The 16,798-nt window shown below is 42.5% G+C and overlaps 1 protein-coding gene across 2 annotated transcripts in view; it reads right to left on the bottom strand.

Moving 5' to 3' along the window:
• Nucleotides 1–13,554, bottom strand: part of Map3k3 (mitogen activated protein kinase kinase kinase 3) — a 68,414-nt gene extending 54,860 nt beyond the window's left edge. Inside the window, exons 1-2 of one of the 2 annotated variants that reach the window (XR_015630647.1) lie at nt 13,214–13,554; nt 1,468–1,589 (exon numbers count right to left, since the gene is read on the bottom strand). Coding sequence is in view for 1 of the 2 variants with exons in the window: in NM_001107058.3 (NP_001100528.1) it covers nt 1,468–1,589; nt 13,214–13,217 (126 nt within the window). In the remaining variant the exon portion in view is untranslated. 2 annotated transcript variants of the gene reach the window in all.
• Nucleotides 13,555–16,798: the final 3,244 nt, after the last annotated feature.

Genomic DNA, 16,798 nt, shown 5'->3' with positions numbered 1-16,798 from the left:
CCACACAACAGAAAACTGTTTGGTGTTATTCAGAACACTGTGGAGCCAAAGAGCCATTAGCTTTTGTTATGACTGCTTTCTAACAGACACTTAATCCATTCTACAATCTCCAGAGCCACTGACTTCTCTCTATAGCAGCAGGCAGTTTTTGTTCTGTAAAGCAAGACTTTTAGGTAATAGCTTTTAAGCTCTAAGCAGAATTCCTATGAAACTCTCTAGGCCTTTTCCTGGAGTGGTCCCTTAGGGCCTTCTCTTCACCCATTAACTGCTATCCATGCCAACAGTCCGTTAGGAAAAGATCAGCTAACTGTAGCTGTGTTAGCAAGCACACTCCACATAGGAAGACAGGAAGGAAAGTGAGGTCATTAGACTCAAGTCATGGGGGAGGGGACTCACTTCTGGTAAAATGTTCCTTCCCAAAATGGCTTTGAATACAAGTAAGTTACAGCACAGGGGAAACCACACAATTAGACAGATTAATGTATGAAAAGTATGAGTTCTAATTTGTTATTTCACCCAGGTCTGTAAGATAATCACAAAAGAGGCAGTTTTCTAAACTAATCTTTTTAACATGGAACAAAAACACTCCGCTAACCCCCAGGGAACTAGAATTCCTAAAGGCAGGAAATACTCTGGAAAGGTATATCTAGCAGACCACAGATAAAACAAAAGTTCTAAAGTCTTATAATTTCTTTGTAACTCTGAACAAGTGATAGACAACGCTAAATGAGACGAGGTTAGCTAACAGGAATACTCACAGGGAGAATGTCCTGGACAAATTGTCATCAAGCATATATACTTAGGTACTACAGCCATTACACAGAGCACTAGACATCCACTGGACTTTGTGGAGCCCTATCCATCCACTCTTCTCTGAAGGTCAACTTACCCAGGAAACAGGATGAAAAGTGATACTAGACATGAGATGATTTCAACATCACATAAATTTAAATGTTAACAAAAATAGGAAAAGTTGTCCCATAGCAGCACGTGGCTCTCAATAAAAAGACAACCTCAAATACCCAAGCCAATGATGGGAAACAACAATAAAAACATTCAGCACCGCTCTTAAAATGTTATGTGATACTTAATAAATAAATTTCCTTTCCTAATTATATTTTACATAAACTAATGTGAAATTAATTCTTTTTTCCTGTGTATACAGAAGACCTCACAAGTTACAGATCATGAATCTGATCTGCCAAATAATCATAAAAGCAAAAGAATTACATGAATATAGACTCTATAATAAAGGAAAAATTATCCTTATTCTTTATAGATGAAATGCTATGCCAAGAACTCCAGCTACTGAACCCATCCATACCTGGCTGCTACTATTTAATGGAAGTGTGAAAGGGACCAACAGCATTCCAGCCTAGCATTAGAGTAGCCTTAGCTTCTCATATACTCCTCATTTAAAAACCCTCCCCAATAAATTAAGTCAAGCTCTACCAGAGCCACACATACCTGCCTGTTTGGGTGACCTGTGTCCTTGTTCTTCATGGTCTCATATCCAGACACCCGGGGACGTCGGCTCATCTGGAGGGCCACCAGGTCCTTCATGATTGAGTCTAATGCCTCTTGTTCATCTGCATTTAGAGAGAGCATGTGGGCTAAGATACTTCAAAACAGACCAATAAAACACTATTTCCATAAATAATACGAGTAATAAATATTCTAGGGAGTAGAATGACAGTCCCTGAGGCAGGTGTGGCTAAATGCCCAAACTTAAGAGGCGGAGGCAGAGGCAGAGGAGCAATGCAAGCAGTGCAGCCAGGGAGTACAGCAAGATCATGTCAAATGTCAAGACAGACACTGTAACCACAGTCGCATTGTGTTAAAAAGATAATTAAGGTCAAGCTGTAGCAATCTGAATTTTAATATTTTCATAATAGTACTCTAGACTTCTGGAAATGCACTGATTAGGTCTGAGGAAATAGTTTATTCAATACCAGAAGAATTCAACCATGAGAAACCTGAAAAGCTGGAGTAAAGAACAGCACCATGGCACAATATAGTTGGCTACTGAATGAAAATATAAATTCAGCAAGCTAATCGGGCAGGATTGGTCCCAGACCTAGCCTGCCTGCCTGCCTGCCTTCCTTCCTTCTTTCCTTTTGTTGAGGCAGGAGCTCACTATGAATGTAGCTCAGGCTAGCCCAGAACACAACATCCTCCTGTCTTAGCAACATAAGTGGGATTTTTACTGGATTGGCAATCATATACTCAGCCAGACTTACTCTTAAAACACTATGTGTGAAAGAGGAAATCTTAAAGGACCTCAGAGAGCTGTTTGGAACACTGTTGTCTTTACATGCCTAACCTTTAAACACTGCCTTTAATTACAAATTTTACGGGCAGATTGACTTCTGATAGGGAAGTCAAAGAGTAGCTCTCTCTTGACCAGAACAATTCGTCACCTTCAACTCACTGGCTTTATTTTAATTCCTTTTCCTTGAAACACTGTGGAATACTAGAGGTCTCACCCTCTGAAGATAAACTGTTCAAAACCCAGAACACAAACCAGTCCAACCTCAAGCTTTAAAATTCTCCCAGAGATCTTTGCCCATTCAAATTAACATTTAAAGGTTGAAAATAAGTGTATCGGTTGATCTGGAAGAGATCATGAGGGTAAATTGTCACACTCCCCAAATGACTCACTTAGGAATTTAGGGCACACCTTGTAAAAAAGCAAGTCAAAAAACCCACAAAAACTTCCACCCAAAGAGAGTGCCCATCTTCTGCCCTTTATTCTTGTCCTTATAATATTAATACTCCACAGGAAGGAAAACAGCATGAATCTGGTCTCTTCTCTGACTCCACTTGCCTCTTACCTCTTCCTAGAACATCTCTGAAGAGACATAGGAAAGACATAGAAAAGTCACAGAGAAAGATACCTATAAACATATTTTTGACTGTTCAGAAAAGTAAAATTAAATTTAAAACCTGCAAGGAAAAAAGGAGTAGTTTCCCACATAATTCCACTGGCTCATGCTCTTTAACCCAAGTACTAAAACGGCTTCAAGCAGGAGGTTCTTAACTTGGAGACCATCCTGGACAACACAGCAAGACTCCATCTTTAAAAAGGGGGGGAGTGTGGAGGGGAAGATGTATCTCACATAATTCTAAAACTCAAAAGATTAGAAACCTTCAATAAAATAACAAGTGAGAAAGTAGTAGGCTCTTCATCGACTATTTTATATTTTTTTTCTAGCAATTTCCTCTACTGGCTCTTTAAAGAAAGAGAATATGTTATTGGAAAATTAGCTCAGTTGGGGCCTATAGACAATTTGCTTGTTTTATTGATTTTAATCCAATAACCAAAAAAAAAAAAAGAAAAGAAAAAGAAAAAGAAAAAAAGCCAGGCACGGTGGCATACACCTTTAATCCCATCACTCAGCAGGAGAGACAGGTGGATCTTTATGACTTCAAGACCAGCCTGGTCTACATAGTTGTAGGCTATCCACCACAACATAGTAAGACCCTGTCTCAAAAAAAAAAATGTTTTTAAGGGCTGGAGAGATGGCTCAGTGTTAAGAACAATGGCTGTTCTCATAAGGGCTTGGGTTTGATTCCCAGCACCTACATATAGCCTACAACCCTCCAGGAAAGTCAGTAACCTCTACTGGCCTCCTTCAGGAGCAAGTCAAGCAAGAGATGCACAGGCATACATGAAAGCAAACCACTGAAATGAAAACTTCTAGTCTCTTTGGAAAGTCAGTTAGTTATATTAAATAATGTTTTGCTGGAGCACACAGGTGAAAGGATGTGTGGTGGACTAGAGGAGAGGTCGAACCCTTAATAAAGTAGGTTGAAAAAAATTTATGCCTATAAACACCAATACACATAAAATAAAATTAAAAACAAAACAAAAACAAAGAGGCTGGTGCATACATGCGCGGGGCTTTAGATTCAATCCCTAGCAACAACAACAACAACAAAAACAACACACACACACACACACACACACACACACACACACACACACACACACCCCTCCCTCTAAAGCATAGTAACTAAATTGGTTTAAATGTGAGACATAAATTGCCCTATAAAATATGATATATAATTGTATTAACTATAACAATTATTCAGGATCAATATAAGATAATAAGATAATGATGTCTGAGAGGCATCCAGTAAAATTATTAAAAGCTTAACACTTATATGGGTTTTTGGGGGGCTAGGGGGGATGATTTTGTTTCACTTTGGAGACCGTGTAGCCCTGAGTGGACTAGAACTTGCTATGTAGACCAGGCTGGCTTCACACTGGTCCATTTGTCTCCATATATCATGTCCAACATGCATGAAGTTTTTAGTATCACATTACCATTGGAAGTATTAGGAATATCAGTATTAAGTATTCAGTGGTAGGAAGTATTTCAGTACTTATCCAGCATGTTTAAGGCCCTGCTTTCAATCTCTAGGAGAGAGAGGAATGGATTATTAGAATTTACTAATTCTCATTTAGTAAACTAGGGCTGGTTTATCAAGTTGACAATGTTTTCTTCCAGGAAGATAACTAACTCTCAGTGTTATTTGGTGTTCCTAGTACTAACAAAATACTAGGAGACTAGTTTGACATTCTTGCCTGAAATCTAGGACAGCTGATATAAGTGCAGTAGGGTTATGAGTTGAATTTTATGAGGACAAGCATAAAACTAGAAGCAGTGATGTTTTTCAATGATGCTTCCAACTACAGACATAGATGAAGACAAGAATTGAACTGAGTGGCTCTTTTTGGCACTGCTTCCTGGACTGAGATTTTTTTTTTTTTTTTTTTTTTGGTTCTTTTTTTCGGAGCTGGGGACCGAACCCGGGGCCTTGCGCTTCCTAGGTAAGCGCTCTACCACTGAGCTAAATCCCCAGCCCCTGGACTGAGATTTTTAACTCAATAGCATTCCCTTAGCATGGAATCCCATAAAATCAACTCTTAAAAACAATAACTTTCTTAGAAAACAGCAGTCAAAAATATGAACTTTTAGTCAGAAACATCTGAGTTTAAGGAATCCCTAAATCACATATTTTCCTTAAATTTCAATTTCCTCATTTGCAAAATGGAGGTAATAAAGCATCATTTTAGAGAATTACTGAGATAGAGAGACATGACGATAGAAGAAAACTTACAAATTACTTTTCCTTTTTTTCTTTTTTCTTTTTCTCTTTTTCTTTTTTTCGGAGCTGGGGACCGAACCCAGGGCCTCGAGCTTGCTAGGCAAGCGCTCTACCACTGAGCTAAATCCCCATCCCCTACAAATTACTTTTCATGGTACTTAGTAATGCTTTAAAAATGCTGGCTGTTACCAGAGCTTCCAGGGACTAAGACACTACCCAAAGACCATACATGGACTGACCCTGAGCTCCAACTGCATAGGTAGCAATGAATAGCATAGTAAGGGCACCAGTGGAAGGGGAAGCCCTTGGTCCTGCCAAGGCTGGACCCCCAGTGAACGGGGTTCTTGTGGGGAGGGCAGTAATGGGGGAGGATTGGGAGGGGAACACCCATATAGAATGGGAGGGGGAGGGGTTAGAGGGATGTTGGCATGGAAACCGGGAAAGGGAATAACATTTGGAATGTAAATAAGAAATACCCAATTTAATAAAGATGGAAAAAAAAATGCTGGCTGTTATTGTCATCAATATGAAAAGGTCAGTGGAAAAAGACAGGAAGGGCTATTTAATCTACCCTAGGGTTTAATTTATTTCTGAATTTTTATTAATGATTAACAGTAACCATTTGCTCAATATTTATCATGCATTATACATTAAAAAGCTTTTTTAAAGGGTTTATAAGAATTCTTATCACAAGAATGAGGCCAGCCTGGGCTATATGGTGAGACTCTGTCAATACATACATACATACATACATACATACATACATACATACATACATTCTCTCTCTCTCTCTCTCTCTCTCTCTCTCTCTCTCTCTCTCTCTCACACACACACACACACACACACACACACACAAAGCTAAACCAGATATGATGGCACATGCCTCCAAATTCAGCTGTAGGGAGTGTGAAGCAGGAGGATCACATCAAGTTCAAGGCCTGGTCTCACAAAAAAAACCAAGGTAAGCTGATTTGGACAATATACAAACCATCATACATGAATACAAATGTATGAAAATATTTTTAAGATCTGTATATAGATGGTTTTAAATAATCATTAACAGAATAAATAGTAATTAACATAATAAAGATTCTTTCAGAACAGCAAGCTATTTCAGTTATGCTGGAAAGCTCACAAAGTGAGCAGAAGAAAAAAAGTAAAGAAGGAATTATCAAATAAGGGATAAAAGATTAAAGAGAATCAGAGTTTGATCAATATGCTACCAGAAAAAAAAAAAACATAAAGAGGAAGAAAATCCTGAAAATTTAAAAGTGAGGGTCATTTGCTGTGGTACCCTAGTTTGAGAGGTAGAGACAGGAGTGTGAGGATGTTCTTAGCTGTATGGAGAGATCCAGGCCAGCAATGAGTAACTGAGAATGTGTTTCAGACAAACACACAAACATGGGATTGGAGATGCTAATTTGCTGCCAAGACTGACCACTTGAGTTGGAGCTCTAAGAACCACACAGAGGAAGGTGAGCCAAGTGCCAGAGCTCTAAACCTCTACATACATGCCACCATTGTCATATGTGTCCTGCCCCCCACAAAAACACACACACAAAATAAATACATGTTATTTATTTATAAAGAAATTTGGTAGTCTAGGAAGGGTATGATGCATATTCACAGTAAACAAGAAACCCATGAAACATGGATCAGAGGTCAGGCTTTAAAATGGAAGCACAGGTTGGCACGACAGGAAAAGGTGTTTTGCCATCAAACCTGATAAACTGAGTTTGATTCCTGAAACCCACATGGTAGTAGGCAAGAAGTGACCCCCATACAAATAATCCTCTGACTTCCACAGATACACTGTGGCACTCCTGAGCATATACATGGTGCACACACAAAATGAGAGGGTGAGGGGAGAGGAGGGAAACAGGCTCCTAGGAAACCATAAACAAGCAGGTACCTTACACTTGTACTTTTTTCTTCTCTTATTTCTGACTTACGGTGTGGGGCAATATACCCTCCTTTCTAGCTCCAGTAGGAAGTTACTCGTCCACACTGAACTTTATCTGAAGGGTTTTTAAGGTACTTCCCTTTTACGAGTTTTCTTGGTTAACCCAGAAGTTACAGGAAGCACCATGTCTTGTAGTAAAACTGTCATCCTACAAGATATCTACTTACTATGCCACATGACTTCTTTTCCACATTTCAAATCCACCAAAGTAATATTTTGTTGGTCACAGATTTTTAAGACAAGGTGTATTGGGCTGGAGAGATGGCTCAGTGGTTAAGAGCACTGACTGCTCTTCCAGAGGTCCTGAGTTCAATTCCCAGCAACCACACGGTGGCTCACAACCATCTGTAATGAGATCTGATGCCCTCTTCTGGTGTGTCTGAAGACAGTGACAGTGTACTCACATAAAATAAATACATCTTAAAAAAAAAAAAAAAAAAAGACAAGGTTGCTCTATGTAGCCCTGGCTGTCCTAGAACTTGCTATTTAGACCAGGTTTACCTTAAACTCTGTATTCCACCTGCCTTTCTCCCAAGTGCTGGAATTAAAGGAGTGCTCTGCCACACCCAGTCTAAAGTAATGTTCTACTCTTTGTCTTCACTTAACTAATGATGTTATTTCTTCATCTTGCCAAGGCTCTCTTAGCTCTGCCAGGTCATCTGATCATACTGCTCAACTCGAGTCTGTGCTTCAGAGTTCCTGAGTCAGACTTTACTTTATCTTCATGACATTTCATGTATTTCTTTTTTCTTTTTTTCTATTCTTTTTTTTTTTCCGGAGCTGGGGGCCGAACCCAGGGCCTTGCGTTTGCCTAAGCGCTCTACCACTGAGCCAAACCCCCAACCCCATTTCATGTATTTCTGCTGACCAGAAAAAAAAATTCCATTTTTATTGATTGTTTGGGAATTTCACATCATGTGACCCATCACATTTACTTCCCAGTCCTTCCATGTCTGGCCTCCTCATGGCAAAAATAATTTACAGTAAGTACACACAACCAAAACCCATCTTCAATCCAAGAAATATTTGCTCCTTCAAGAACAAGGGTGAAGGGCTAGGGCAATGGCTCAGCCTGTAAAAGCTCTTGCCAGGCAAGCCTGATGCTTAGATCCAGTGAAAGAAAAGAATTGACTCACAAAAGCTGTCCTTTGACCTCCACGCACACACCTATTGATCTCAGCACTGAGGAAATGGAGGCAGAATCAAGAATTCATGGGCAAGTTTAGTTTGAGCCCAGTGAGACCCAGTTTCCAAAAAAAACAAACAAACAAAAAAAACAAAACAAAACCAAAAACATAGACAATGATTGAAGCCAAGAGTGGTGACTCACGTATGTAATCCTACCAATTAGGAAGCAGAAGCAGGCAGATCTTGAGAATTCCAGGCTAGGCTGGTCTACACAGTGAGTTGTAGGTCAGCCAGAGCTATAGGTTGAGACCCTGTCTCAACTTCTCAAAAATTTAAAGATAATAAAAATTTTAAAGAACAATGTTTGATTCTTTTATTTGAAAGCTAAATACTATATATTGCTATATTACTAGATGTATCAATCTACCAAAATTAACTAATGGCTCAAAAATTTTAAATGCATATTACAAAGTAAAGTACTGCTTCCTAGTAAAAAAAAATCAACAGAATCACCATTTTACACCGTGTGTGTATGCATTTGCAAATCTTGTGCATGCGCCTGTGGAAGTCAAAGGTTGATATCAGATATCTTCCTGAACATCTCTCCAAATTTTGGGGAACATGATCTTCCACTGAACCTGAAACTCATCTAGGTTGACTAGCCAGCAGGCACCAGGAATCCTCTTCTAGACCTGCCCAGGCACAAGTCACCACACCTGGCTTTTCACATAGGGAATAGGGATTTAAACTCCAGTTTTCACACTTGCATAGCAAGCACCTTACTAAGCTAACTGCCAGCCCCTCATCATTATATTTTAATACTTCGTGAAATTAACTTAAAAGACTAGAGACTTACATTACATGTGTTTTGTGTTTGTGTGTCCCAACTCTTAAAATACAGAATGGTCTCTTCTTGTGAACAACTGCACACTATCATTTTTTACTTTTCTTCATTTATTTATCTTTAATTTTGTGTGTATATCTGTGGGTGTGAACATGAGTGTGTCTGTGGAGGAGCACACCTGTTCATATATACAATGTGGAGAACAGAGCAAGACTTCAGATGTCTCTTGTGCTCTTTACCTTTCTGCCTTAAAATGGGGGTCTCTCACTGAACTCAAAGTACACCATTTCAGCTAAGCTGGTTAGCCAAGTAGAGAGCTCTCAAGATCTACCTGCCTTCTCCCCCAATGCTGGGATTATTACAGGTTAAAGCCATTCCTAGCTTTTAATGTAGATGCTAGAGATTCAAACTCAGGTCCTCATGCTTGCAGGGCAAGCACTCTTACTCACTAAACTATCTTTCCCACCCCCAACTGTCATTTTAAAAAAATATCAAAACTCAGGGTTAGAGAGATGGCTCAGTAGTTAAGAGCTTTGGCTGTTCTTCCAGAGGACAGAGGCTCAATTTCCAGCACCTACATGGCACTCACAACCGTGTTACTCCAGTTCCATGGGATCTGACATCCCCTTCCAGACTGTGGGCACCAGACACATATGTGGTTTGTATACACACACACACACACACACACACACACACACACACACACAGTTACTTGCAGATAAACACATTGCACATTAAAAGACATAATTTAAAACTACATCAAAATTCTATACATGAGACTTGTATGGATGCCTTGAGACTCTGTCTCAAAAAACAAGTATCAGGAGCAGGTGAGGTCATTCAGTGGTAAGAAAGAGCTTGTCCTGCTTTTCTAAAGGACCTGAGCTCAGCTCCTAGCACCCTCATGCTCATCAGGCTGCTCACAACTTCCTGAAACTCCAGCTTCAGGAGATCTCTCTCTAGACATTCACACAAACACATACACACAAATAAAAATAAATATTAAAAAAAAAGAAAATCAAAATCTACTCATGATATAAGAATGTTAATTTATTAAACTGTGATTCAAGAGTCCCTCAAAACAGTTGTTAATCATGCTGAGCTTACTACAGGAGTGGTCTAGACAAATTGAGAGTGTTCTTAGGTGCTTCCAAAAGCCTTGGAATCACAGACCTAGTTCTGTTAAGTTCTAATAATTACAACTCAAACCAAGTTGTCAACCCAGAACAACCATCTTTAATTCTGTATTCAGTTCCCTAGGTTCCTGTAATATTTCCAAGTCCTTACCCATTTTTAATATATTCCCCTAAGCTTCAAGTTATATTTAGAAAAAGAACAAATAAACACTAGCAAATAAGTCCCAGGAATTATTAACAGCATTATAATAATTATTGGAAGAAATTCTACTATGTCCAAGAAAAAAATTTCAATAGTCACACAGTTTGGAAGCCAAAAAACTAAACAAAGATTTCCCACTCTTTACAAGGGTAAGTTACAGTTTCCACTAGACTTTTGCTGAGGCTAACAGACAATATAAAATCTGACCTGTTTTTACTAACAAGTCAAGTTGTCAAACAGGCTTGAGTCTAGAGCATAGAACTGCTCAGAAAAATATGACTATGAACCAAAGAACCTGCAGAGCAGAGATACAAATTAGTTTTAGTCCTTTAGTCACTGAGCTGGAGTTTAAATGCAATGAAAATATAAAAAATCAGATTCTTTTTTACTAAATGTTTGTTTATTAGGTTCTGGGGAAGCAGAAATTACTATAAATTTAAGGACTGCCTGGTCTACATAGCAAGTTCCAGGGTAGCTAGGACTACACAGGGAGACTCTATCTCAGAACAATAATAACAACAATAACAAAAGGAAAGAAAGAGCTAGAGAGATGGCTCAGCAGTTAAGAGTACATACAGGGTGCTCTTCCAGAAGACCTGGGTTCAATTCCCAGCACATACATGGCAGCTCAAAACTGTCTGTAGTTCACATCCTCACACAGACATACATGCAGGAAAAACACCTTTAAATATGAAAGACAGAGGGAGTTGGGGATTTAGCTCAGTGGTAAAGTGCCTGCCTAGAAAGCGCAAGGCCCTGGGTTCGGTCCCCAGCTCCGGAAAAAAAAAAAAAAAAAAGAACCAAAAAGAAAGACAGAGAGAGAAAAGAAAAGGTATTCAAGAGAATGCCAGGGATGTACCTCAATGGCAAAGTGCTTGCCTAGCATTCATAAGGCTTAGGTTTGATGTCCAGCACTGGAAACAAAAATACATTTAAAAAGTGACATGGGGTCAAATAAGAAGATACCATGTTCCCTGTTTTTCCTCCCACTTTGGAACTTTACCAACATAGTTTCTTTCCTCCCAACATGGCCTTTCCACATATTCATACATTGGCTGAAAACCTCTTCAAATTTGAAAACAGGCTCTCATCTCTTTTCATATTAGATAATGAGATGTTGCCTTCATCACTGGATACTCACACACTGGTTTTACAATCAAAGTGTTACATGTGAATTCTGTACATTCTGAAGGATCTCATACTCCCCTTTGGAACTTAAGGCTCACACACCGGGGAAGAAGGAAAGCTTACTAAACTTTTATAACATAGGTCCATAATTCAAAGATTTAACTTAAATTCTGTAGCAGTAGATAAATGTGGGAAAACTGGGGGAGGATAAAAAGAATTCTGTTCCCCATTAATATATAAAGAAATATGTGCCCCATATAATAAGCATTCCATAAACATTTATTGTATTATAAATATAAATAAATAAATATTGAAATGTGAGTCCTTACTAGGTTCCGTTTGTGTGTCTCAGATGAGAGCTCTGTAGAAAAAAACTCTGAAATACAGCATGGAAAGGGAACAGAAAACCCACCAAATGAACAAATTCTCTCCATACTGTATGAGGGGCAGAGTGGAAAAGAACAAAGCAAGAATAAAGCAATTAATTTAAAGCCAGAGTAAGGAGCTCCAATCGAGTATCTGGCTAATGTGCGACTGCATCCACTAAACCCTTATAAAAATGACTTGAGCTTACTATAGGGCAAAACAAGCATTAACATTCCATCTTCATATGGCGCACTCAAACAAGCAATGAGTGCTTCTGCGAAGGAGAATTTTATCCCTTTCTGATTTAAGATAATACTAAATATTTTTGCAAAACTTGATTGAGACCAGGAACAAGAGCATCACAATACCTTCCCCAAGTGGAGAAGCAAAATATATTTAAAGTGTCACACATTCCTTAGCTAAGTCCAAGTCTTTTGGTAAAATACCAAAATTATGCGAAATATATATTTTATTCAGCTCAAATACTGTGTAGAAGACATTAAAAAACTTTTCTTAGATTATATCTTCACAGCAGAATTACAAATACTGACAAAAAGGAAATGATTTCATAGTGATTCTTTTATGTAGCGAATGCCTCCTTCAAAAGTTACATAGTTTCAGGGATAGCACTGGATAAGAGCCGGATTTTTTTCCAAAAGTAGGGTCTGAGTTATAACCCACAGCGTTTAACGATTCTTAACTTCAGTAATCTGTGAGGAGCGCAGCTCGCATTTCTCAAGCCTGCTATTGCTAACAGGGATCCGCGTCGAATAGCGTCGCAGTGGATCCCCCGCATACCCTCCCCCCTGCGCAGGGGAGCGCACCGAGCTCCAGAGCAAAGCCCCGGGAACTCACAGTGTGAGCAAAGGGAAGGAAATGACACAGGCAGGAAAAAAAAAAAAAAAAGCAAATCAAGGAAAAGACACAACAGCAGCTGGGCCTGCACCAGGCTCCAGCCCCGGCCCCACACTGAGCTCCGGCTCCCCCACCCTCAAGCTCGCGCGCCAGCTCGCTGGGGACCGGAGTGGGCGGCCCGACCGAGCACGGGCCTCCGTCCCGCAGACCCCTCCCCGGGATGCGCCCGCCGCATGCCCGAAAAGAGAGCTGCCGAGTGGGTTTGGCCGGTAGGGCACCCCCGGAAGGTCCTGGTAGCCAGAATCACAGCCCTGGTCGCGGCGCCGCGAAGAGGCGAGCGGTTCGCGGTCCTCAGTCCCGGGCCCGGCGAACTGTCCATGCCTGTCAGGCAGCGGCCCAGGGTCCTCCTCCCCTCAGCCCGGGGCGGAGCGTCGCGAAGCAGCGCGGGCACAGGCCGGGGCGGTGGCGGTACTCACCCATGGTGGCGATGGCGGCGGCAGCGGTATCAGCCCAGAAGTGTCACCTCCGCAGCCGGGGCTGCATGCCGGGGGAGCAGGCGGCGGGGACGGCGGCAGGCCTGGCTCCGCGCGGGGGCCGTGGGCTGCGCTCGGGGCCCCCGCCGCCTCCCCAGGCTCCGGCTCCGGCCCGGGCCGGGCGCTGTGGCATGAGCAGGGTGGCCCGCTACATCCCCGGCGCTCCCAGGCTCGGCCCAACCCGGCCTCGGCGGCGCCACTCGGCTGGCCCGCCTGCCAGTCTTGAAGTCCAGAAGTAGCTCCGACCGGCCACTGTTCTCCACCTCAGGAACGCTCCGAAAAACAAACCGCTGGGCGCGCAGCAAGCCTTGCAATCTGTCACTCATGCCAGCATCTGCCAATCGCAGACAGCCGCTGGGCCTTGGCGCTACCCCCATGCCCATTGCCAGCCAATAACCAGGAGGAAGTCAGATACTCCCGCCCCTCCTCCCGTTCTCTCCCAACGCCCTCACTCTCATCCGCCAGCTAATCACGACGGACCAATCCCGCCTACTCTTACAGGATGCCAATGGGCGAAGTCAAGGCGATTTCCGAGGGCTGTCTAGAGCCTGCCAATCACCCAGACAGCGCCCGTCCTCTCGCGCCTAGCCAATCACAGAGAGAGCGCTGAGCACCCGCCGCGGAGCATCACTAGCTGGCGCTCTCGGCTTCTCTGGCCAATCTGCTCCAATCACAGCTCCGGCTTGAAGCCCCGCCCACAACCCTCTACTCAGTTGCGGAACCCTCGGCTGGCGCGCGGGCTGGCGCTGTTCCCCTCAGCGGCTACACTGGCTGGCTCCTTGAAAAAGCGTAGAGGCCCTCAGAATACGACAACCTTCGGCCCTATGGTTGTCGGCGACCTCGAGGTGCTGAGGTGTTCGGCCCCTGCTGGTGCGAAGTGTCTGGCCTGGAATGGGCGGAGAAGATTTGGCTCGGAGCTTCCAGGCCACTTGTGCCGCGCGATCCCCTAAGCAGCCCACGGCTCTACGTGCGGATTTTACTAGAAGGAGGACGGTCTCGATCTCGTTACTTCTCATTCCCCTGGGTCTCAGACCTCCGAGGACACATCTAATTCCTCCGTCTCCAAAGGCTAGGGTAGTGCTGGAATGTGGGTCCCCACATTCGGGGTTCTGCTAAAGTTGTTCTTGGACAAATTTTGCTCAGAGTTATAAAATCGAGACACGTTTTTAAAAGAAAAGTTAAAAGTGCAGGAAAATCCCAACCCTAGAGATAGTTTTATCTATTTCCTACCTAGATATGCAACGTTTGACAAAAACAAAAAACAAAAAAAAAAAAAACCACTTCGTATTGTTTTGTAGTGTGCTTACACATTTGTGTTTCCTGTGCCACGAAATATTGTCTCAAAACAATTGTACTGGCTGTGCGATCTTTCAAAAGGGCATTGTGATTAACTTCTTCAACCTCCATTGTTTCAACAATTTATACACCCAGTCTTTAGATTCCAACTCTACCAGAATTAGTGTGGGTTCTCTTTCTCTGGAACTGTTCCAGTGACATATTTCAGATTCCAGAAAAATCTTCGGATGCCATTTTCAGTTGTCATTTAGAAACACCTTAGGGGGTGACTTTGGGGTGTCAGATCTCTTAAAGAGTATCTTACACAATCCATTTTCTTCATCCTCTCTCTCAACCCCATACTATTTAATTATCTCTCTCTTGTCCTGTATTTTTTTCTTTTATTTGTGTGTGTGGGGGGGGCGGGTGGTGGTGTGGTGGTGGTGGTGGTGTTTATGGAGTTGTTTTTTTGTTGTTTGAGACAGAGTCTCTAACCTAGGCTGTCCTGGAACTTCTTTGTAATCTGGCTGGTCTGAAATTCACAGATCTGTCTGCCTCTGCCCCCTGAGTGCTGGGAATAAAAGACCTGTGTCACTGTACCAAACTCCTTTTTCTTCAAATTCTCAAGTCTCACATTCTCACTTGATTGCATCCCTAATTTACTGAAATAGAATAATCCTTTTGTCTGGTGAGGGAAAATGGAGAAGAACACCAGCCATTTACTAGATGCCAGGCATGTAATCTCACTTAACCTCTCCAGTGAATGGCTAAGCAAGCTGCTTCCTTCTACCTTTCCTTCAGATGCCTTCTTTGTGAATTCCATTTCCACTGATTGTCCCTCCGCCACTAGTCAAGCATTTCCATGCTGCCGTTGCCCTGTGTGCTGAGGATCCCAGCTCAGGCAGATCTTTGTTCTAAGCTTCAGAGGCACCACTCCTGAGCACTCCACGGGGCACCTCAAATTCTACGGGTCCAACCTGAACCCATCACCTCCCTCCACTGTTCACGTTTCCTCTGTTCATTGTCGTCAGTTCCCCGAGGAAGACACCGAGCTATCGGTGAACTCTTCCTCTCTGTTCACCTCTAACCACCAATCTTACCCAATCCTTCCGCCTCTCTTTCACCCTAGCTCCACTAGCTCAATTCAAACCATCAGAATCTCTTAGTTCGTTTACTTAAAGTGTATGCACAGCATAGACTTTCTATCGGACACAGGATCTGAGAAAACCCTATTTACGAATATTATAACCCATCAGTTTTAAGGTGAATCAGATAGGGGCTGGAGAGAGCTCAGCAGTAAACAGTGCTTGCTGCTCTTGAAGAGAGCCCAGGTTCAGTTCCCAGCACCCACATTGGTCAGCTCACAACTGCCTATAAATCCAGCTCCGGGGGATGGGGCCTCATCTCACCTGCACAGGCACCATGCACGCACACTGTCATACACATCGATAAGCCAGGCACACACATGTACCAATAAAATATTTAAAAAAAAAAAAGAATCAAACGTGAATGTAGTAAGGCAGTCCCTCCAGGACCCTAGCATCTCTTTCGCTCAATCTGTCTTCCACTTCCCACTCCCACTATTCCCACCCCAAGTCCATGCTGCAGTCACACTGGAAATTCCTCAAACTGATCTCAAGTTTTCCAATTTTTCCCTGTCTCCCTCCCCACACAGTCCTATGTGGACCATGCTCTCTGTGGTGAATGTTCTCCATTTCTGGCCCCAGTTGTCTTCTGGGGAGAATTAAGTCCTCTTAGTTCCCCATCACTCCCTGAGAAGTCTTCCCTCCCTCTCAAGCTGGGTTAAGGAAAGCTCTTCGCTATGCTCCAAGAGCACCTGAGGCCTTCTTCATCCAAACACTTATTCTGCTCTAATATAAGAGCATTTTGCAAAGTAAGCAGAGAAACAGAAGCTGTCGGGTAGGGGATGTAGCTCAGTGGTAAAGAACTCACCCAGAACGTGCGAGAACCTGGTTTTGCTCCCTTAGCACGGGGTCTGGGGGTAACAAGTGAGAAAGAGAGAAGCTGCCCTTCAAATCGGCATGCCAACCATCTTTAACAGCACATCTGAAATACCTGCTGGGTATGGTGGTCCACACACGCCTGTAATCCTAGTCCTCAGGAAGCAAAGGCCAGCCCCTAGACTGTCTTACAAAGCCCACTCCTTAGGAGTGTGTTGCATAGCATGATACTCCGACTCAAAATAACAAAGCTCGTGTGTGTGTGTGTGTGTGTGTGTGTGTGTGTGTGTGT

The sequence above is a fragment of the Rattus norvegicus genome, chromosome 10, assembly GCF_021556685.1.
Source record: "Rattus norvegicus strain SHRSP/BbbUtx chromosome 10, alternate assembly SHRSP_T2T, whole genome shotgun sequence".
Lineage (NCBI taxonomy): Eukaryota > Metazoa > Chordata > Mammalia > Rodentia > Muridae > Rattus > Rattus norvegicus.
Note: the sequence above shows the minus strand (reverse complement) of the source record. Positions and strands in the feature narration are given on the sequence as shown.